General features: G+C 64.9%; 5 protein-coding genes across 5 annotated transcripts in view; 2 read left to right on the top strand and 3 right to left on the bottom strand.

Moving 5' to 3' along the window:
* EMIHUDRAFT_441526 (hypothetical protein) overlaps positions 1 to 1567 on the bottom strand; it is a 4642-nt gene extending 3075 nt beyond the window's left edge. Inside the window, exons 1-4 of the mRNA XM_005785939.1 lie at positions 1143 to 1567; positions 753 to 1075; positions 466 to 537; positions 329 to 385 (exon numbers count right to left, since the gene is read on the bottom strand). Coding sequence (XP_005785996.1) covers positions 329 to 385; positions 466 to 537; positions 753 to 816 — 193 coding nt within the window. The 5' untranslated portion in view covers positions 817 to 1075; positions 1143 to 1567. The remainder of the gene's footprint in view (positions 1 to 328; positions 386 to 465; positions 538 to 752; positions 1076 to 1142) is intronic.
* Positions 1568 to 10031: 8464 nt separating this feature from the next.
* On the bottom strand, positions 10032 to 10709 carry EMIHUDRAFT_229484 (hypothetical protein; the record flags this gene model as incomplete). The annotated part of the gene is made up of 2 exons (XM_005785938.1): positions 10032 to 10051; positions 10328 to 10709. The coding sequence occupies 2 exons, from the start codon at positions 10707 to 10709 to the stop codon at positions 10032 to 10034; spliced, it is 402 nt and encodes a 133-aa protein (XP_005785995.1).
* Positions 10710 to 10840: 131 nt separating this feature from the next.
* EMIHUDRAFT_313970 (hypothetical protein) lies at positions 10841 to 14397 on the bottom strand (the record flags this gene model as incomplete). The annotated part of the gene is made up of 3 exons (XM_005785937.1): positions 10841 to 10880; positions 13018 to 13082; positions 13618 to 14397. 3 exons carry the CDS (start codon positions 14395 to 14397, stop codon positions 10841 to 10843), a joined length of 885 nt encoding a protein of 294 aa, XP_005785994.1.
* A 260-nt stretch (positions 14398 to 14657) lies between these two features.
* EMIHUDRAFT_467758 (hypothetical protein) lies at positions 14658 to 18791 on the top strand (the record flags this gene model as incomplete). Its single annotated transcript, XM_005785936.1, has 11 exons — positions 14658 to 15210; positions 15385 to 15499; positions 15723 to 15808; positions 15869 to 15947; positions 16108 to 16194; positions 16264 to 16397; positions 16605 to 16901; positions 17041 to 17127; positions 17187 to 17258; positions 17617 to 17835; positions 18690 to 18791. Exons 1-11 carry the CDS (start codon positions 14722 to 14724, stop codon positions 18789 to 18791), a joined length of 1767 nt encoding a protein of 588 aa, XP_005785993.1. The 5' UTR covers positions 14658 to 14721.
* Positions 18792 to 20767: 1976 nt separating this feature from the next.
* Positions 20768 to 22320, top strand: EMIHUDRAFT_229480 (hypothetical protein; the record flags this gene model as incomplete). The annotated part of the gene is made up of 4 exons (XM_005785935.1): positions 20768 to 20886; positions 20972 to 21002; positions 21340 to 21706; positions 22301 to 22320. The coding sequence occupies 4 exons, from the start codon at positions 20768 to 20770 to the stop codon at positions 22318 to 22320; spliced, it is 537 nt and encodes a 178-aa protein (XP_005785992.1).
* Positions 22321 to 22475: the final 155 nt, after the last annotated feature.

Below are 22475 nucleotides of genomic sequence, written 5' to 3'. Positions count from 1 at the left end.
AACACCCGCCGCAACCGGGTCACCGGGCTTTTGGGGACGACCTACTTTTACACACACACACCCAAAGCCCTGAAAAAACACCCTCCGCGGCGATCGTGACGGCCCGCTCCCCGTGGGTCCCCTCCACCGAATTTGGGGGGCGGCCCCCGATTTGCAGGACCCCCCCCCCCCATGCGAGTGAAATGACATGCCCCTGGGGGACATTTCTCGGAAAGGTCACGGACATTTCACGGACATTTCTAAAAAATTTCCCCCCCCCCCCCTAGGGAAATTACATTCCCCTGGGGGGGGGGGGGGGGGACTAGGGCTGGGCGGGCCAGTGGCTCTCCTCCTCGAGCCCAAGAACCACCCGCCGCAACCGCGTCACCGCGCTCTTGGTGACGACCTACTCACACACACACACACGCAGAGCCGTGAAGAGACACCGTCCGCGGCGATCGTGACGGCGCGCTCGCCGTGGGTCGCCTCGACGGAGTTTGGGGGGCGGCCACGGATGTGCAGGACCGCCACCCGCCATGCGAGTGAGATGACATGCGCCTGGGGGACATGTCTCGGAAAGGTCACGGACATGTCACGGACATGTCTAAGACATGTCCACCCGCCACGCTAGGGAGATGACATGCGCCTGGGGGGGGGGGGGGGGTTCACTAAATCACACAGGGGGCGGAGAGAAGGAGGCGTGAGAACGACGCGTCTACTGTCGCTTGAGTCGCTTGGGGCGTGGAGAGGGGTCAGATCTGAGCAGAGGTTGCCTATGGCTGCACGTCTGGCCTTGCCGTCCCCAGCCGCTTGCTTGGAGGAGAGCAAGCCGTACATGGTTCTTGTAGCTCTCCTCGAGGGCTTTCAGAAGCATGCAGGGTCTGCTCTCCTCCGAGCAAGCGGCTGGGAGGTGGCACCCCAGTCGCGCGGCCGTCGGATCCATAAATAGTAGGAACCCGTGACTAACGGAAGGCGTGCGCCTCCTGCTGCACCACGAGCATCGCAACCTCCGCCGCTTGCCACAGCATCAGCGGCGTGACGGGCGTGCCCGACGAGCGGTGGTGCGAGCCGCTCGGCCGGCAGTCGGGGAAGATTCCTATGGACACATCTCTATCATGGACGTGTCCTGGTGCGAGCCGCTCGGCCGGCAGTCGCGAGTTTGCCACGTCCCCATCGCACGGAAGGGTGCTTGCGGCCGCCGCGCCCGAGCGGACAGTCCAGCCGAAACCGGTCCCAGGTCTGCCGGCGCGCGAAGATGCCAAGCCGCTCGGCGGCGTCCAGCGCTAGCTCAAAGTCCGTCCCTCGCCCGCGGCGGCGGCGGCCGAACCACTCCGCTATGCCGGTCAGCAGGATCAGCGCCGAGGAAGCGTCCCTCGCGTGAGCGGCCAGCAGGAGGGCGGTCGGGACGTCGCACAGCTCTGCCGCCACAGCAGTCCTGACGAGCATTCTCACAAAGCGCCGCTGAAGGCGCCGATCCCGCGCCGGAGGCACAGTGGTGGGGGAGGGCGCTCTTTTGGCACGGCTGGCCCTGTGGGCCGCGGCGAGCGCCTTCTGCCTCCGCGTCCGCTCACGCATGTGCATGGATCGGTCTGACGGGGGTATGGGGGGCGGGGATGCAAGTGGGATGCCGAGCAAGTTTTTCTTTTTTATTAAAACAGGGGGGGGAGACGGTGGGCCGAGACGATCGAGGGGTCCCGTACCATGCGGAATCGACCCTATCCGGTGCTCAAGTGCTCACAGGGGCCTGTCGCGCGGCCATCGCCAGGGATGGCAGTCTCCCGAGCTCTAAGAGCTCGAGATCCGTTATACTGGGTGCGAGCCTGCGTCGCTGCGAGCCAGCGCGCGACCGCACAAACTGGAGGAGGCCGGAGACACGAGGGACGTCGAATTAGCTGCACGCGAGTGGTGAGTTTGGTCGCCACCACCCAGCGAGACAGTGCGGGGGCGCGCATGCCTACAGCCCACGACACACCTGGTCTTGCGGGGCCAAGGGGGAGGGGGGGGGGGGGAGGGGGGGGCTCGAGAAAAGTAAACACAGCATGCAGGGGGGCGCAGTGTGTGCGAGAGGCAGAGCGGAGAGGTGGGGGTCTCGCTCTGGGCCGGCGCGGGGGCCCCAGAGGGTGTCCATGCGGGGGGGAGATGGGGTCCCATGGCCCGCCGCAGGCGCCGATTTTTTTGGAGTTTTTTTCTTTTTTCGAGATTTTTACTTGTTTTCATGGGAATTCACCGTCATGGCAGCATTTCCATCCGTTGCGTTGGGAGCCGTACCAGTATGTCACGCCGCCGTCCACGAGGAAGCCAGCGCCATGCGCATCGATGACCCGGCCGTGGGTGTCGAGCCACGGTTCGCCAGAGCGAAAGGCAGCAAACGAGGCCACGCGAGGGATGAGGGAGGCGAGGAGCACCCGCATGTTTGGGAATTCTGGTCCATCTTGGAGAGGTCTGGCACGCCGTCCGCGATCTTGCTGAGGTCCTTTAGCGCGTCGCCGGAGATGCACAGGGCGTGCCGCCAGAAGGTGCCATCCGTCGGGCGCCGCCCCGGCTTGCCGCGCACGATGGCCTTGGCGGCGTTGGCGCCGACGGATGCGCCGAGCGGCATCAGGTGGATGTTGAAGTCCTCCCCGAAGTAGATGGTCTGCCCGGAGGGGTAGTTGAAGCGTGGTGGGCAGAGGTCGAAGCGGACCACGATGTTCTGCGCCTTGCACTCCTTGACGCTGACGAGAGGCATGGCGAGTCCGGGCGCGTACAGTGCGTTCACCCACTCGGTGTTCACAACCTTGGTGTCCTGCGGCTTGGTCGGGTCAGCCAGCGCGAAGGCGTACGCGGTGCCGACGCCCTTCGCCTTGAGGTAGTCGTTGTTTGCGCAGCGGATGTAGATGGGCTTCTCGGGCTCGCGCCACCCGTGAGGGAAGAAGTCGGGCGTCGGGAACATGTTCATGCCCGCCTTGGAGTCGACGCCAGCGGCATACGATCCCGGCATGTTCACACCGGCGGTCGTGTCGTACGCGTCGACGACCTTGACATGCCCGACAAGCGCGTGTGCCTGCATCGCGTCCATGCGCGCCACGTACATGGCGAGCATGATGCACGTGTACGAGAGGACGAGCGGGACCGTCTTGGGCACGTCGACGTTATTCACCGCGCGGAACATGTCGCCCGCGACCTTGCGGTAGATCGGCTGGAGCGGGTCCTCCTCGATGGCGTACTCTGCTCCGCCACCTGAGCCAGTCGCCGGCCCGGTGGACAGCTCGAGGGGTAGTGCTGTGACGGACTCGACCATCACGCCCATGTTCGAGGGCTCGTCCACGGCGTCGGCCACAGGCGTGCCGATCGAGGCAGGCGAGCCCATGTAGACCGGGATGAGGCACGCGAGCAGGACGAGTAGGATGGAAGCGCCGATGTACGGGCGAGGCAGCGCGGTGACGAACGAGGTGAACTTGACCCACAGCCCGCCGCGCGCCCGTGCCTCCGCCGCATTGCGCGCCGCCGTCTTGGCCTTGAGGATGGCGGGCGTGTCGGTGGGGTTGGAGTCGGGGAAGGTGTCCTCGACCTGGTCGGTGCCGACGCCAGCGACAAAGCCGCCGACGATGCCGTCCGGGTCGAACGTGCGGGTGACAGAGTCGGCCAGCGCCGCCCGCACCTCCTCGTGGTCGGCCGCGGTGGAGTCCGACTTCTTGGCGAAGGGGTCGTGCGGGAGGGTGCGGCTGGGGGACTTGGCGCACACCTTCTTGTACGAGGACTGGGCCATGCGCACCTTCGCCTCGTGGTCGATGCGGTCGGGGAGTTCCTCGAGCACCTTGGCGACAGGGACCCCCTTGCAGATGAGGTCGCCGATGCACTTGCCACCGTGCAACCCATTGCAGTGGGGGCACGGCTTGCGCCCAGCGGCTGCGCGGCCGCCGCGGTCCCCGCCGCCCTTGTCGGACTTGATCTGCGCCTGGAGAGCGGCGACCTGGGACTCGGCGGCCGCGAGCTTCTCCTTGAGCGCGCCTTGCGAGGCAACCTCCGCCTCGAACGCCGCCTGCGCAGCCGCCTTGGCCTCGTTGGCGCGGTCCGCGTTGTCTTGGTCGAGGATGCCCTGCATCGCGAGCGTGGACGCCTTGAGGCCGTACGTCTTGCCCGATTGCGCGGCGAGTTGGCGCTGCATGCCGATCTGCACGCGCATGTTTGCGCCGAGCGTGGCCCCCTTGGCGGCGATCGCGTCGAGGATGTATTCCTCGATCACCTCGTCGGGGAGGTGCCACTGGGAGCCCTTGAGGAACTTGTTCGCCAGCTCGATGCCCGTCTTGAACTTGGCGAGGCTCGCGGACGTGAGGTCCTTGAGAGCGTCGGGGGAGTACGCCTTCTCGAGATCCGCGCGCAGCGCCTTCGTGCGCACGTTCTTGGAGTTCGTGTCCTCCGACTCGATGAGCGACTTGATCGCCGCGATGCCCTTCTTGATGTCGTCGTAGTGGTCGGCGTCCTCGTCCGCCAACATCTCGGCCAGCGTGTCGTCGTCCTTGACGGCGTTCTGCAGCGCACCGTAGAGTTGGCGCGACAGAGTCACCGCCAGGTCCCCGAAGTACTTGTCGATGATGGCCGGGATGAGACCGTCCGCAGTGCCGATGTTCTTGTAGCGCACGTGCAGCGCGACCGCCTCGGCCTCGCGCTCCGCGCCCGGCCGGATGGTGCCCACCTCGATGATGTCGAGGAGGTACTTGTGTTGCTTCGCCGCGGTCCGCAGGTTGCGGAACCACTCGTTGAACTCCCGCTCGGAGCCCAGGATGTAGGCCGGAATCACCAGCTTGTCCGTCGACGACATGTTGTCGTAATGTCCCGGGGATCGTTGCCCCGCCGCCACCAACTGTGAAGGTCTTCAGTGACCACTCACAAGCTGTTCCAAGGCCCGACAGAAATGTACTGTCAAAACTTTGTTCAAACAAAAGTCCTGGCCCGCGGCCCCCACACCCACAATGACTATCAATCCAGGCTGCGGGTGAAGGGCAAAACCGCGCCGCTGCAGAACGGTTTTTGCAAAACCGCGCCGCAGCGGTACGAAACTGCGCAGATGCAGTCCAGGGGTAGTAAGGACACTATGTGTGTGTGTGTGGCCGTAGACTAGACGGCTGCGCGGTCGTCGGTCTTCAACAACTTTGGATACAACTTGTGAGTGGTCACTGAAGACCTTCACAGTTGGTAGCGGCGGGGCAACGATCCCCGGGACATTACGACAACATGTCGTCGACGGACAAGCTGGTGATTCCGGCCTACAAACAGGGCTCCGAGCGGGAGTTCAACGAGTGGTTCCGCAACCTGCGGACCGCGGCGATTCCTTGACTCCAACCCCACCGACACGCCCGCCATCCTCAAGGCCAAGACGGCGGCGCGCAATGCGGCGGAGGCACGGGCGCGCGGCGGGCTGTGGGTCAAGTTCACCTCGTTCGTCACCGCGCTGCCTCGCCCGTACATCGGCGCTTCCATCCTACTCGTCCTGCTCGCGTGCCTCATCCCGGTCTACATGGGCTCGCCTGCCTCGATCGGCACGCCTGTGGCCGACGCCGTGGACGAGCCCTCGAACATGGGCGTGATGGTCGAGTCCGTCACCGCACTACCCCTCGAGCTGCCCACCGGGCCGGCGATTGACTCAGGTGGCGGAGCAGAGTACGCCATCGAGGAGGACCCGCTCCAGCCGATCTACCGCAAGGTCGCGGGCGACATGTTCCGCGCGGTGAATGACATCGACGTGCCCAAGACGGTCCCGCTCGTCCTCTCGTACACGTGCATCATGCTCGCCATGTACGTGGCGCGCATGGACGCGATGCAGGCACACGCGCTTGTCGGGCATGTCAAGGTCGTCGACGCGTACGACACGACCGCCGGTGTGAACATGCCGGGATCGTACGCCGCTGGCGTCGACTCCAAGGCGGGCATGAACATGTTCCCGACGCCCGACTTCTTCCCTCACGGGTGGCGCGAGCCCGAGAAGCCCATCTACATCCGCTGCGCAAACAACGACTACCTCAAGGCGAAGGGCGTCGGCACCGCGTACGCCTTCGCGCTGGCTGACCCGACCAAGCCGCAGGACACCAAGGTTGTGAACACCGAATGGGTGAACGCGCTGTACGCGCCCGGACTCGCCATGCCTCTCGTCAGCGTCAAGGAGTGCGAGGCGCAGAACATCATGGTCCGCTTCGACCTCTGCCCACCACGCCTCAACTACCCCTCCGGGCAGACCATCTACTTCGGGGAGGACTTCAACATCCACCTGATGCCGCTCGGCGCATCCGTCGGCGCCAACGCCGCCAAGGCCATCGTGCGCGGCAAGCCGGGGCGGCGCCCGACGGATGGCACCTTCTGGCGGCACGCCCTGTGCATCTCCGGCGACGCGCTAAAGGACCTCAGCAAGATCGCGGACGGCGTGCCAGACCTCTCCAAGATGGACCGCAACGAGGGCCTCGACGACGCCGCGCTGCAGGCGAACGCCAAGTACCATGCGCGGCGCAGCACCGGCCGGCCACTGGCCACTCGCTTCGGAGGCTCGTCGCACTACGACCTCTGGTCGCCCAAGGGTGTGGTAGGCGTCGATGGGCACCGCTACGCACTCATGGTCGTCGACGAGCACACCAGCACCATCACGCCGTACATCCTGCAGACCAAGGGCCAGACGCCTGCCTACCTGCGCAAGTACTTCGCCGAGAACGAGGGAAAGGACGGCCACACGTTCCGCGGAGGGGTTGCGTTCTGCGACAACGAGGTCGTCCTCAACTCCAGCGCCGTGCGCGAACTCTGCCTCAAGTACGGCATCACCCTCCGCAACAGCTGCCCCTACGAGCCGTGGCAGAATGGGGCGTGCGAGCGTGCGAACGCTACCTGCGGCAGGATCGTGCGGGAGATGATGGCGCGCGCAGGGGGGCATGGCGCCACCCAGCTCTACCAGTACTGGGGCTACGCCTGGGTGTACGCGGCCACCATCGCCAACGCCACCTTCGCCGTGCGCGACACCGGCAAGTCAGCGTACGAGCTCAAGACCGGGCAGCGCCCCAAGATGAACATGTTCTACCCGTGGGCGTGCAAGATGATTGTCAAGTCGCCCCCCCACCTTGTGGCGAACGGTGTCTCACCCACGGGCGAGATGGCGGCCTTCCTCGGCATCTCGCGCACTTCGCCCGGCTGGAAGTACGTCATCACCGAGGGTCCGCGCAAGGGGCACATCGGCACCACCACGCAGGCGACCTTCAGCGTCAACGAGCTCTGGAACGGCAACGAGTACCGTGCTCCTACCTCCGACCTCACCCCGACGGACATCGAGGGCGCGTGGCCGGAGCCTGTGACCGCGGACGAGATGCCCGACGAGTCGGACAAGGCTTCGCTCGACAACAACGTGACCCGCGGCGACTCCGTCTTCCTCCCCACCACCGACAACCACGCCGGGGGGCTGACCCTCGACGAGGGGTGGTGATCATGCCAGACCCGGCCAACGACGGCAACGTCAACCCGCCCGCAGCGGGTGCGCCTGCGCCGCGCACCACCCGCAGCCGCGGCGGCGTCTCGACGGGCGAGTACAACAACATGCTCAACGCCCGCCTCGCCGCCAATGCCACGCCCTTCGGCATCTGGGCGGCTGCGGCGGCCGCATCCCCATCGTCGTCGGTCTACCGCAACACCACGGACCAGTGCGTCGCGTACATGTCGAGCGTGGACGGCCAGATCATGCCCATGCCGGACAACATCGTGCCCAAGCACTACAAGGACATCGCCAACATCCGCGACCCCAAGCTGCGCGACGCGTGGTACAAGGCGTATGACACCGAGTTCCTCGGCCTCATCCAGAACGGCACGCTCAAGCCCATGCGGCGCCCCGCCAAGGTGCGCGTCCTCCCGCTGAAGGAGATCGCCTCCCGGAAGTCCGACGGCCGGTGCAAGTGGCGCGGCTGTGTCATGGGCAACCTGATGCGGCCCGGCGTCGACTTCACCAAGACCTTCGCGAGCGTCGTCCGCTACGGCACGACCCGCACCGTGCTCAACGTGGCCGCGCAGGAGGACATGGAACTCATCACGTGCGACCAGCCCATGGCGTACACCTGGGCGGAGCGCGGGGAGGGCGAGACCTGGTACTGCGAGATGCCGAGGGGGCTCAAGGGCAAGCCCGAGTACTGCTACATCGACCCCATCACCGGCGAGGAGAAGGTGTGAAGGTCTTCAGTGACCACTCACAAGCTGTTCCAAAGCCTGACAGAAATGTACTGTCAAAACTTTGTTCAAACAAAAGTCCTGGGCCGCGGCCCCCACACCCACAATGACTATCAATCCAGGCTGCGGGTGAAGGGCAAAACCGCGCCGCTGCAGAACGGTTTTTGCAAAACCGCGCCGCAGCGGTACGAAACTGCGCAGATGCAGTCCCTGAGTGGTAAGGACACTATGTGTGTGTGTGTGTGTGGCCGTCGACTAGACGGCTGCGCGGTCGTCGGTCTTCAACAGCCCCCCATCCTCGCATCGGGTAGCGAGGCTGAGGATCTGAAGAAGCTAGACGACTCCTACATCTCCTACTATCGCGCGCACAATTGCGCAGCCTCCTCAAGGGCGGAGGACGAACATACAAGTGACTCGGGGAGCTCCAGGAGCGCCCATACTGCCGGTTGTCGACTACATTTGATGAAGGGGAAGTCGGCGTTTCCCCTCTGTGCCGTCCTAGGCGGTGTCGTTCATGATCTCCTTGCGGAACGACTCGAACTCCTTGCGCGGGAGCGGCTTGGTGAAGAAGTCGGCGAAGTTCTTGAGGCTCTCGACGTACTCGACCTTGACCTCCCCGGACTCGACGAGCTCGCGAATCTTGAGCTCCTTGCGCAGGATGTGCTTCGTCTTGTCGTGCATGACCGGGTCCTCGGCGACGCGCAGCGCGGCCGTGTTGTCGATTTTGATGATGGTCGGGCCCTTGGGCTGTTGAAGACCGACGACCGCGCAGCCGTCTAGTCTACGGCCACACACACACACACATAGTGTCCTTACCACCCCTGGACTGCATCTGCGCAGTTTCGTACCGCTGCGGCGCGGTTTTGCAAAAACCGTTCTGCAGCGGCGCGGTTTTGCCCTTCACCCGCAGCCTGGATTGATAGTCATTGTGGGTGTGGGGGCCGCGGGCCAGGACTTTTGTTTGAACAAAGTTTTGACAGTACATTTCTGTCGGGCCTTGGAACAGCTTGTGAGTGGTCACTGAAGACCTTCACAGTGGCTTGTAGCCGAGCGACGCGAGGAGCGAGCGCAGGTGGACCGCCTCGCAAGCCGCCAGCGTGCCGGCAGAGATCTCGGCCTCGAATGTCGAGAGGGAGATGTGACCCTGCTTCTTGGAGAAGTACGAGATGATCGCGGTGCCGATCTTGAAGGCGCAGCCGGAGGTGCTCTGGCGGGTGCACCAGTTCGCGTCGGAGCAGCCGAAGAGCTTGGGGTCGGCGACGCGCTCGTAGTGGAGGCCGAGGTCCTGCGTGCCGATGAGGTAGATGAGGCAGCGCTCGGCGGCGGCCTCGATGTTCGCGTCGGGCCAAGCCATGCAGCGCGCCAGCTGCGAGACGGTGTACTGGATGTCGGGGCGCGCGTTGGTGGCGAACATGAGGCTGCCGATGAGGCACTGGCAGCGCTGGAGGAGCTGCGGGTCGGGCGCGGCCTTCTTCTCGGCTGCGCTGATGACGATGGACGGGAGGTCCTTGTCCGCGGGCACCTTGTAGCCCGCGTGCGTGACGCCTGACGGGAAGAAGCGCGCGCGCAGCATGTCGATGTACTTGCTGGCAGACAGCTTGAAACCGGTCTGCGTCTTGGTGATGGTGAGCCCGAGGAACTCGTGCACCTTTCCCTCGTGGACCTTGAGCGGCTTGCCGACGTGCTTGTTGAAGTGCTCGATGTACTCGTGCGCGAGCGCCCTGCCAGCGGTGGTCCCGGAGTGGAAGAACGTCGGCAAGCCGCTCAAGGTCCACGAGGGAAAGGTGCACGAGTTCCTCGGGCTCACCATCACCAAGACGCAGACCGGTTTCAAGCTGTCTGCCAGCAAGTACATCGACACGCTGCGCGCGCGCTTCTTCCCGTCAGGCGTCACGCACGCGGGCTACAAGGTGCCCGCGGACAAGGACCTCCCGTCCATCGTCATCAGCGCAGCCGAGAAGAAGACCGTGCCCGACCCGCAGCTCCTCCAGCGCTGCCAGTGCCTCATCGGCAGCCTCATGTTCGCCACCAACGCGCGCCCCGACATCCAGTACACCGTCTCGCAGCTGGCGCGCTGCATGGCTTGGCCCGACGCGAACATCGAGGCCGCCGCCGAGCGCTGCCTCATCTACCACATCGGCACGCAGGACCTCGGCCTCGGCGCGACTCGCGCCAGCACCCGTCACTTCCGACGAGAGGCGGAGCGCCGGGCTCACCCTCGCAAGCCACGGGAAGTGGTCGGCGCTGGCGCAGCGGTCGGCGGCGTATCTGCGGAGGATAACCTCATTGAGCGTTGCCGACACCGTGACGAAGGGGTCGGCGCAGCGGCGCTGGACGAGCAGCAGCCGCATCGCCACGGCGAAGAGGGGGTCCTTGAAGCGCGCCAGGCCGCTGCGCAGGGCGAGGAGGCCGAGGCGCGGCGATGCGAGGCTGAAGGCGGCGCAGTCGGAGAAGTCGTCGACGCCCTCGAGGATGCGGAGGTGCAGCTCCGGCGGCAGCTCGCCCAGCCAGTCCGTGGGCGGGGCGTCCTCCTCGGTGCGTGCGCGGGGCGAGCGCGACATTTGCTGTCGTGCGGGCTCTATTTTCTTTTTTCTCATTCCGAGCTCTCACGCCGCGCGTAGGGCCCTTAGGGGCCTAGAACACAACCCCCTCTCCCTTTTCTCCCAGTAAGCTAAAAGTACGTACGTTCGGCCTACCCTTGACACGCCCTTTTCCCCCTCCTTCTTTGATTCCTAAATTTGGCACGCTGCGGGCAGTCGCGATCAACCTTTCCATAAACGATATCCCGCATTGCTTCCTTCTTCGCTTTCCTTTGACCAGTGACGCCCTCCTCTGCACGAGCTGCTAGAAAGTGCTAGAGAGTGCCCTCGCTTTGCCTTGTTGGACGCCGCCGCGCTGGGCTGAGTGCGAGCTATGGTGGGGTTTGCGTCGAAGTCTTGCGAGATCGTGCGGGCGGCGAAAGGTGGCAACTGCTCGCTCGGCGTGGGGCACAGTTTTGGCTGTGCCGGCTCGGAGGTGTGGGTCGCACCGGGCTGTGGTGGCACCTTCGCCATTGGTGGCAAGAGGCTGCACTGCTCGGCGGTCCACGCGCATACGCAGGCGCGATGCGCAGCATTGGACAGCTCTCGCCCGCTCACGATTGCTGTCGGCATGCCCAAGGCCGGCACATCATCTTTGCATGATTACTTTAAGTGCAATGGCTGGCAGTCGATACATTGGCGGGGGTGTGGCAATCGCTACGCCAGTCGCCAGCAACCATGCGCAGCCTGTATCCTCGACTTTCTGGCCGATGCAGCCGCTTCTCCGGCAGGGCTTTCGCCCGCCGCTGCGGAGTCACGCTTTCGCAAGGCTTGCGGAGACGCCGATGTGTACGCCCAGATCGACTTTGTTGCTCGCGACCTTTGCCTGCTCCCGCAGATCACGCACCTGCAGTCACTTGTGTCGCTGCTACCGCACGCATGTTTCATCCTCAATACGCGGCCTCTCAATCACTGGCTCGGTTCGGTCCGGGACTGGGGCACGCACTGGGGGAAGAAGTACAACCCACTGATGCAGCGCTTCGCCAAAGCATGCCCACTCTGGCCACGCAACGAGACGGGGCTGGCGCGCTGGGTGGAGGAACATCATGCACGGGCGCGGGAAGTCCTAGCAACCGCCCCGTGCGCTATCGAGCTCAATGTTGAGTCGGAATCCTCCGCTCACGAGCTGGCGCGCGCCTTTCCCAGCACGAAGACTAGATGCTGGGGTAGGTCCAACCCCGGCGTGTTCAATGAGGGGGGCCATAACCCACGGCCATAACCCACGCTCAGGAGGTGTACATGCCGCCATTTACCTTACGTAACACCAAACACGGGTCTCACGGCGCCATTTTCGATGACAGTCGTCCTCCCTGCAATACCGGACGCCCTTCCCGTCAGCCTCGCGGTCCGCCGCGGTCCGCAGCAGTAGCTGCGCCGCGAGGTTAAGCACATGCGGCGCCCCCCTTGCACGCGCACACCGCTGGTGTGAAAGTACGTGAAGTGGTTACAACATGCACATGTGTACATGCGGCACAGCTCGCGTCGCAAAACCTTGATTTGACCATTTGCGCAAAAAGGGACATCTCGGTGCCTTCCAGAGGCAGCTGCGACCCCGCCGAGTGGAAATATCCCCAGCCTGTGCTCCCCCTGATCCTCCTGACGCCGTGTGCAAAATGCAACACCGTTAAATAGTTGCGTACGGAAAGTTATGTCGGCCGGGGGGGGGGGGGGGGTGGGGGGGGGGGGGGGGCCCGGGGGGGGCGGGGGCGCGGCCCGCGCCGCCGCCGCGCCCGCGCCGCCGGCCGCCGGCCGCTCACGGTAACGGAACAGTCTTACTACTCCACAACGTCGAGCTGGATCAAACTGAATAGTGCTCCTGAAAGCCCTCTCTCTGGGCTCTGCCACACAGTAGCAGCTCACGACTAGCAGCTGGTGTGGCTGTATTTGTAGCCATTTTTAGGCATCAACTGGTCCCAAAATAGTAGCAACACCTCATGAAAATCAGTCAAAAAAGCCCCAAAAAATCGGCGCCTGCGGCGGGCTACCTGGGGCTGCGCCCCAGACCCCCTTGACTGGGGGGACCCCCCGCGAGAGCACCCCCGTCGCCCCCGGGGGCCCGTCGACCCCCCAGGGACTCGACGCCGCTGAGATCGGAGATCAAGCTCTGACAGGTCGCACGTCGCTCCTTTGACGCCGACGTGACTCACCCGTGCAGATCACATCAGGACACGGTCTCGACACGCTCGGTACGACGCCTGCGACCCGTCTTGGGTCAGGTGGCACGACGCTCATCGCGCATACCAGCGCTGCCGTGCAGGTTGCCACGACGAGGTCGAGCACGCTTCTATACGCTCGCCGAGCCTTCCTTTCCATCCCATTAGGCAGCCTGGGAACGGTGGCGGTCAGAGGCAAAGCCTGCGAGGGGTGGTGGAACCACATGTCACGGCTACTGCCGGCTCGACCCCACGATAGCCTCCGAAGGCTGACTTTGCGGCACAATCATCGGACGATGTCGGCGAGTTGAGTCGCGCTCGCGGTAGCTAGATGACCTCTCATACTAGTATCATCGGCCATGGCCGCAGGAAGCGCGGGGGATTCCGCTGGGAGCAACACGGAGCTCCGTTGGACGCGTTTTCAAGATTAGCGCGTGTCAGAGTGAATTGGAACTAGCCATACAACATGTGCACATGCACATGTCATTGTGTGTAGGATTCAAGTAGGAAGGTGAAGAACAGCGCTGGAGTCTCCACCGGTGGAGTCATTCATGAACATATATGCGCACGAGAGTTCAACAGGCTCAGGCCGCCAGGCCGAGGCGCGCCACGAGCGCTGCTTTGACGCCGGTGGTGGCCAAGCCGAGGCGCTCGCACTCGCTCTTCAGCTCTGCGACCCGCATGGCCTTGTACCGCTTCTTCACGGCCGCCTTGTCCTCGCTCGCGCCCGCCTGCACCACCCGCTCCTCCGCACCTCGCTCGCCCTCGTAGTGCAGCACAGTGCCGTCGGGCAACTCCATGCGCACCATTCGCTCCGCACCTTGCTCGCCCTCGTAGTGCTGCACCATGCCGTCGGCTAACTCCATGCGCACCAGCCGCTCCGCGCCTCGCTCGCCCTCGTAGTACTGCACATTGCCGTTGGCAGACTCCATGCGCACCATCCGCTCCGCGCCTCGCTCGCCCTCGTAGAAGGCCACCTCGCCGTCGGCAGACTCCATGCGCACCACCCGCTCCGCGCCTCGCTCGCCCTCGTAGTGCTGCACCGTGCCGGACTGCAAGAGGCGTCGCCGCAGATTCGCGCCATTCTCTTCGCCGCGCCGCAGTCTCCAGTGTTCGGCGCGACTCGCGCCAGCACCCGTCACTTCCGACGAGAGGCGGAGCGCCGGGCTCACCCTCGCAAGCCACGGGAAGTGGTCGGCGCTGGCGCGGCGGTCGGCGGCGTATCTGCGGAGGATAACCTCATTGAGCGTTGCCGACACCGTGACGAAGGGGTCGGCGCAGCGGCGCTGGACGAGCAGCAGCCGCATCGCCACGGCGAAGAGGGGGTCCTTGAAGCGCGCCAGGCCGCTGCGCAGGGCGAGGAGGCCGAGGCGCGGCGACGCGAGGCTGAAGGCGGCGCAGTCGGAGAAGTCGTCGACGCCCTCGAGGATGCGGAGGTGCAGCTCCGGCGGCAGCTCGCCCAGCCAGTCCGTGGGCGGGGCGTCCTCCTCGGTGCGTGCGCGGGGCGAGCGCGACATATACACACTCGAGCACTTTTTCTTTTTACCAGTATCTAAGGAGAATTCGTTTTTGTTTTTCTTGCTGTCATTGGTGGCGGCGCCAAGTAAATGTTCTTTCTTTTTAAGCAAACAAAAAGAAAATTAAAGCAAAAGAAAATGAAAAAAAAGCTCTCTGCGATTTCGGGCCCGGGGTTGTGCGTTAAAAGGAAAAAAAATAACAACGAAGTCTAGCTTAAAAAAAAAGCAACGAATGATGCTCGCAAAGCGCGCCCGATCACCCCACATTGCGTCGGCGCGAGTTGACTTTCCCTTTGCCTTTGCCTTCGCGCGAGAGCGATCACAATGGCCTTCAGCGCGATTGAAGATCTCGAGGAGTACATGGCCTCGGAGCGCACGGTAGAGCTCTTTGTCCCCGGCCGCATCTGCCTCATGGGCGAGCATTCCGACTGGGCCGGTTCGTATCGGCGCTTCAACTCGTCGCTGCTGCCCGGCATGTGCCTCGTGTCGGGCACCAACCAGGGCCTGTACGCGCGGGCGTGCCGGCACCCGTCCAAGCTGATTGTCACCTCGATCGACCAGGGTGGCAACGTCTGCGGGCCCACAGAGTTCTCGATGGATCCGCAGGCTCTCCTTGCCGCCGCGGCGACCGGCGACCACTTCTCTTACGTGGCCGGCGTGGCGTACCAGATCCTGGTGCGCTGCCACGTGTCTGGGCTGGTGCTGCACAACTACAAGACGGACCTTCCCGCGCGAAAGGGCCTCTCCTCCTCCGCCGCCGCCTGCGTCCTCGCCGCCCGCGCCTTCAACCGCGTGTACGACCTCAAGCTGACGGTGTGGAGACCTTTCCGAGATATTTCCTAGCCGCCCACCGCGCCGAGTGCCGGCGATCCGCTTCTCCACCTTCCCGGGTCGGCACCCGATACCCATCCACAGCTGTTGGGACACTTCCAAGACCACTTCCGAGACCCTTGCGAGACACTTGCGAACACTTTCCGGTCAACGCAGGTGCGCGGAGAGATGGACCTGGGGTACCACGGCGAGATCACGACGCCTTCGCAGTGCGGCCGGATGGACCAGTGCTGCGCCTTTGGTCCTCGGCCGGTGCTGATGACCTTCGACGGCGACCGGCTCTCGTATCTCTCCCCCACATCTCCCCCATATTATCTCCGCAGATCTCCCTAGATCTCCCCATATCCCCCATATCTCCCCCATATCCCCCCATATCCCCCCATATCTCCCCCATATCTCCCCATATCTCCCCCATGCCTCCCCATGCCTCCCCATGCCTCCCCATGCGTCCCCAGATCTCCCCAGATCGCCCCAGATCGCCCCACGCCTCGCAGGCGACCGACTCGACTGCGAGGAGCTGTCGCTCAAGAGCACGCTGCACCTGGTCATCGTCGAGCTGGACGGCACAAAGGACACGACGGTCATCCTGCAGCGGCTCTTCTCGGAGCCTTCTCGGAGCCTTCTCTGAGCCTCGGTGTAGGACACGACGGTCATCCTGCAGCGGCTCACAAAGTGCTACCCGGTCCCCGATGACGATGCGCAGCGAGGCGTGCACCGATGTCTCCCCACATCTCCCCATATCTCTCCACATCTGGTGGGCGAGACGGCACCTGTCGGAGCCTTCTCGAAGCCTTTCCCACAGGCGTGCACGAGCTCGTTCCCCTATCTCCCCCCTATCTCCCCCCTATCTCCCCCCTATCTCCCTCTATCTCCCCGCAGGCGTGCACGAGCTGCTCGGCGCGATCAACCAGCGCATTGTCAGGGCGGCGATGGCGGCGCTCGACTGCGGCGACATGGCGGCGCTTGGTGCGCTAACGGAGGAGGCACAGGGCACGTCCACGACGCGTCCATGACATGTCCGAGACCTGGCCGCAGGCGCGCTCATGGACGAGGCGCAGGAGCATTTTGACCGGCTGGCGACGCCGCTCTGCCCGTCGCAGCTGACGGCGCCCAATCTGCACCGCGTGTTGCGGCACGAGCCGCTACGGAAGCACATCTTCGGCGCGAAGGTACGCGATCTGAACTAATAGTTGGTATACGGCTCACGCAGTACTAAATCATGCACCGTTGGTGCCAAGGCAAAAGGCTTGCACGAATGAGTCCTTTAATCTGGCCCACTTCATGATAAACGCATCTTTGGTGCCGAGGGGGTCGGCTCGGGGACCTAGATGAGTAATGAAGATTCTCGTTTATCCTCATGAACGCGCCTTTGGTAGGGGGTCGGCTCGCAGGGGGACGGCTGCGCGCAGCTCCTCTGCCGCTCCGCCACCGACGCGGAGGCGGCGATGCGGATTGTCGAGACGGAGCTCGGCATGCGCACCATGCCCCTCCAGATTGGCGCATCGCGCCCGGTGGGCCAGGCGGTCGTGCCGGCGGCCTCCTTCTCCGCCGCCTCCTTCCCCGCCTCACGTACCACGCCGCCGGCGCTCTTCCCGCTCCTCGACGCCGACGGCATCCTTAAGCCCGCGATCCTGCTTTTGGTCGAGCAGGCAGTCGACGCCCGCCTCGCCAAGGTCGTGCGTGATACACACGCACGCACACACACACACACACACACACACACACACACACACACATCTTACACCGCTTCCCCCCGCGCGCCCGGGCCTTGCCCCTGTGTGTGTTGTGGAGACGTCTACCTTATCCTTGCAGGTCGTGATCGTCGTCTCGCCGGAGCACAAGGGCCACTTTGAGGCGCTCTTCACACCTCCTCGTCACACCTCCTCGTCACACCTCCTCGTCACACCTCCTCGTCACATGTTGAGGCGCTCTTCCGGCGGCCGCCCTCGCCGCGCGAGATGGCGCGGCTGCCGCCTCGGCTGCAGCGCTACGCCGAGAAGATCCGCGAGGTGGGCGCAAAGGTCGAGCTGGTGGAGCAGCAGGAGCAGCTCGGGCTCGGCCATGCCGTCCTCTGCGCCCGCGCTGCGCTCGAAGAGGAGGCGCGCGCACACCACACTCACACGCAACGACACAGCCCCCGGGCTTCAGATCGCACGCACGGACAGCCGAGAGCAGGTCGAGAGCGGGCAGGCAGGCAGAGGTCGACTAGTCGGACAGGCAACGCCGAGTCCCTCGGATGTACTCCCTCTCCCACACCGCTCATCCCAGTGCACCCTCGCACTTTGGATGCTGTGGTGGGACTCCTGTCGTTTAGAGCGAGGGCTGCCTGGCCCTTTCCCCGCCACCTTGTGTGTGTGGAGAAGCTTACGTTTCCGTTCCTGGCCTAAGGCGCCGACGCTGCTGCTGCTCGGCGACCATCTCTACACCACCGCGCACCCCGAGGGCACGTCGTGCGTGAGGCAGCTGCTAGCCGCCTACACGGGCACCTCCGTCATGGCGCTGCAGAGGACCGCCGAGGCACAACCTGCACCGGCGCAGTTTCTACCCGCCTCCTCGCCGCCTCCTCGGAGCCTTCTCGGAACCTTCCCCGCAGGCTCACGTGCACCGGTACGGCTGCGCGACGGGCAAGTGGGATATCTCTGGCAAGGCGAGCCATCTCTCCCGACATCTCTCCAGATCTTGGCCATACCTCGGCCATACCTCGGCCATACCTCGGCCGTACCTCGGCCATATCTCCGGCAAGGCGAGCTGGCCGACGCGGTTTGGCGACGGCGGCGACGCCGAGCCGCGGCGCGTGCACCTGACGATGCTGGTGGAGAAGCCGACCGCAGAGTTCGCCGCGACCAACCTGGCGGTGCCGGGCCTGCCCGAAGGGACGTACCTCAGCGCCTTTGGCCTCTACATCATCACCGAGACGGGTGGCCTACTCCGGCGGCTCGCCTGCACGGACGTGTCTCGCCCATGCCACGGACATGTCGTGGACATGTCCGCTAGGCGCCCTCCTCCAGTGGCTCGCCGATGCCGCCGACGCTCGAGGTGCCTCGCCGACCGCGCCGCCGCTCCAGCTCACTGAGGCGAGATGCCGCCGAGATGCCGCCGAGATGCAGCCGAGATGCAGCCGTCGCCTGCAGCCGTCGCTGCAGCTGGCCGAGGCCGAGACAGCGTCGAGATGTAGCCGCCGCACAGCCGAGATGAGCCGCGATCGGCCGCGTTCAGGCGCTCGACGTGTTGCGCGCCGAGTCGGGCCTGCAGGGCTACCTGGTCGACGGCACGCGCTTCGACATCGGCGGAGAGCCGCAGGCCACACCCTCCTCCTTTCTCTCCCCTGCCCCACGGTATCCGAACCCACCCTCCCCCACCCCACGGTACCCGAGCCCACCCTCCTCTCTCTCCGCGCCGCGCGCGGCCGGAGCACGCGCCCACGACGGCGCCCACGACACGTCCGCGGCACGTCCCCGCAGGCCTTCCTCGAGACGGTCAACGCGCTTGCGCCGTCGCTCGAGCCCGTCTTGCCGTCAGAGGTGCGGGGGCTGTCGCGGGGGCGGTCGAGCGGCGGGGCGTGAGGGGCGGGCTGCGCCACCGCCACCCGCCAACCACTCGGAGAAGGCGCGGCGATCCAGTGGTCGCTGAATGTATGGAGGACATGGAGGTGGAGTCGGGAGAGTTTGCCATGATCGCTCCCTTTGGCGCTTTGGGGTGTGCGGCTCTGCTGTAGTCCAGTGGCTAGTTACAGTGGCACAGCAGTACAAACCCGTGTGGTATTTTTTACCGTGCGAGCGCGCGCGTACGCGTCGTCCGTCGAGGCTCTCGAGGTCGAGCATGTGCACAGTGCGAGGGACGCGGGAAGCGGCGTCTCGCTGCAGCGTCGGTGAACACGGTGCACCGGGCCGTGGCCCGTGCGCCCGTGGGGGCACACAGTCGCGTGCAATGATCATCCTCCAGGCACGGCCTCCATCGCCACCTGGTTTGGTTTTGGATTGTGGCCGATTGAGGAGGAGGCGGTGTGGGGGTGGAGGGTGGGGAGGGGAGGGGCGTATTCGGGGAGACGGGAGATCGGGAGGACCCGGATGGGGTGACCTCAAAAGAGAGGGGAAGCAAATGGGGATCTGGGGCGGGGGCGGAACAAAAAGACGAAACGGAGCCTACGCAGTGGAGGGGTGCAGCGGTTTGCAAGAATGATCCAAGGGAGGCGGGCCTGAGGTGCAATGAAACGGCCCAGTCTCGCTGCTGCTGTAAGAAGGTGGGGGGTGGTGCGGTGTGGGGCACCAGCGCGGCCTCAAGTTGCTTTGACCACTTTACCGTCCGGCTGAAATCCGCCTCCCCCCCTCAGATGGAAGCAGGAAGCTTCCATCCCGGCGGTGGTTCGAATCCACACAAGCCGAAGGTGAAGGGGTGAGAGGCCCGAGGTCTGAAGCTCACCCAGTGTGGAAGTGAGGAACTGCTCGACCCTCCCGGATCATGCTGAACAAGCTCCTCTTGTAGCTCGATCGGTCACACCGCCATCACCGCGCCGACTTCTCCCAGTGAGATGATGGAGAGGGGGGACGACACCGCTCGATCTACCCTCTGGGGTCCCTCAGCGGCGTGCACCTCGATCCTGTACCGTGTTTGTTATGACCCCTCCCAATGAACACTCCAGTGAGGGAGGGTGAGACGAGATCGAGGGGTCCCGTACCATGCTGAATCGACCCTATCCTGCTGCACCGCCATGCAAGGCACGCAAGTGAGGATCTCACGCTTTGCAGCGATCCGCGGTTGCGCGGATTCGCCTCGCCACCGTGTCCTGGTTGGTCTGGAGGAGGAGTATCTCGAGCCGCGCACGTACTGGCTACTTGCTCGACTTGGCGCTGCCCTCTTCGCGTGTCGCGAACGAGGTGTTCTCTTGGCACCTTGGAGTGCTGGGGGGGGCGACAGGGAGGATGTGGCCTTGAGTTATGTGTACGCCAACTCAGGGTGTGTGGCAGCCCGCTGGCTGAGTGTCTTGTGAGCTTGTTTGTGTCTGTGTGTCGCTCGTGCGTGTCGTCATCATCTGTCCAGCGTCCACCCATACCGCGTTGGTGTCCAGTCCGAGCCTGGCTGTTCTTCACCTTTCTACCTACCTACCTACGAGGTGTGGATGGCCCCTCTCGCTTCCTGCTGCCCGACAAGCGGGGCGTGCGCAAACCCAACACGCGCGCACGCTGCTCAAGAGTGGCGCTTGATCGGTCGTACTGACCGCCGACAGATCACTCCAGACAGCAGACAGGCCGACGTCTGCACGCGGCCGGCCGGGCGAGAGGCTTGACACGATCCGACCCTGCGAGACCCTGACGCTGCTGCTCTAGCTATCAGACATGCACTGCTGGCTGCTGCCACAATGTGCGACCTGTGCTGGCCCCTTGGCGGCCTTCCCGGTCAGTGGTGAGGCGCAGTTCAGAGCTGTCGATGGCGCGATGCCGCACTGGTCCCACATTGGTAACACGAGACCACCACGTTTGCCGGTCCAAGAGAGAGGCACTGGTGCTGTCCTGAGAAGGTGCGTGGTCCCTCTTGACTGCCCATGCGCGCGAGGCTGTGTAGGCGTAGCCTCGAGAGTGCCAGCAGCCAATCCGAGGCGACGCGCATTGCGCCAAGCGTGCACACGATGGAAGGACACCTTCCTACTGGCCGTACGCTCAGGTCGTCACTGAATGCTTGATACTAAGGCCGCGAGCTATGCAGGTGATCAACTGTGCAGCATGGCACGGTCAGCAGCGCCGACCAGGCTGTCGCAAGGCGTGATAGCATGGCCGCAAGTACGCCGAATTCCCATGAAAACAAGTGAAAACTCGCGCAAAAAAGAAAAGTCCATAATCGCGTGCGGCGGGCTGGGGGACCCCATCGCCCCCCAGCATGCCCCCCCCCCGCTCTCTCCCGTACCTCAGGCTTCGATCAGCTGCGATCGACGCCCTCGAAGCCAGATCCATGCTCGCGCTGCTCGCGCCGTCGCTCGGCCTCCGCTGCCCCCGGCCGCTGCTTGCACCTCCCGCGGCGCGCGCCGCGCCTCCCTTCGCCGCCGCCACCGCCGACGCGCCCGCCGCCGACGCCGACGCCGGCGGCGACGGCGTCCACCCCGAGCTTGAGAGCCTCCAGGCGAGCTACGAGCGGCAGACAAAGACAATCAAACGGCAGGTCAAGTACATCGCCGAGCTGCAGGCGCAGGTTCAGGCCTCCACCACCGAGCTCGAGGAGGCGTTGGCCGCAGCCTCCCTCGCCGCCAGCAAGGCGGCCGCCGCGGCCGACGGAGCGGCGGTCGACAGCGTGCGCCGGCGGCAGGCGCTGATGAAGCCATCGATCGACGTGCCCTTTTCGGTGGAGGCGACCGAGGGGGCGCCGGGGCAGACCACCAAGCTCAAGGAGCCCGTCCCCGGCGGGCCCGGCTACCAGGCCCCTCTCGAGTTTGGCGCCGAGACGCCGCTGCCCGGCCGCGAGAAGGAGTATGCAGACTACAAGGCATCGAGTCTTCCCCTCCCCGCTCCGACCGCCTCACCCCCTCGCCCCCCTGCCCCCCCCTGACTGCAACCTTCCGTTGGCGTCCCCACCCAGGCGGCGGTCGCCGAGCTTGGAGACGCCGAGCCGTACGTGCCTCCGCCGATCGACGCAGAGCGGCGCAGCCGCTCTCCCGGGCTGCGCAACAACTTTTACGACGTGTCGACGGCGGACTTCAAGCGGCCGCACGGGATGCCTCGCGGCGTGCCCGCCCCCGCCGCCGGCGCGGCGCCGCCCGCCGAGGCGGCGGCGACGGGCGGTGCGCCGGCTGCTGCGCAGAGAAGCGAGTGCCCAGCGCCTAGAAGCGGAAGAGAGGTCAAGTCTTCTGTAACATCTTCCGATGTCTCGCTCGAGAGGAGACGCATTCCGCCGAGCTCCGCCGTATTCTGACGGCAGCCGTGGTATTCCCGTCCCTTCACGCGGTGCTCTGCAACTCCCGTACTCGCACCCGTACTCCCGCCCCGACCTCTGCGTACTAGGTAAAGTTCGACAGTCGCCCCATCTCTCCCCATCTCTCCCCATTTGTCGCCGTAGGGAACCGCGCGAGGGGTACGCACCCCCTCAGGGGGCCGAAGCGCGGCGTGAGGCGCGGCAGCCTAGAAGCGGAATCCGGGCTTCTGCATGGCCAACTAGCGCTCGAGTGGACACGCATTCCCCTGTACTCTCTCTCCTCGTAGCCCGTGTGCGCACGGTGCTCTCTCTCCACAAGACGGTGATCCCGCCCCCGAGGCTGGCGTGCT

The sequence above is a fragment of the Emiliania huxleyi genome, assembly GCF_000372725.1.
Source record: "Emiliania huxleyi CCMP1516 chromosome Unknown EMIHUscaffold_156, whole genome shotgun sequence".
Classification (NCBI taxonomy): Eukaryota; Haptophyta; order Isochrysidales; family Noelaerhabdaceae; genus Emiliania; species Emiliania huxleyi.
This window is presented reverse-complemented; position numbering and strand designations above follow the sequence as displayed.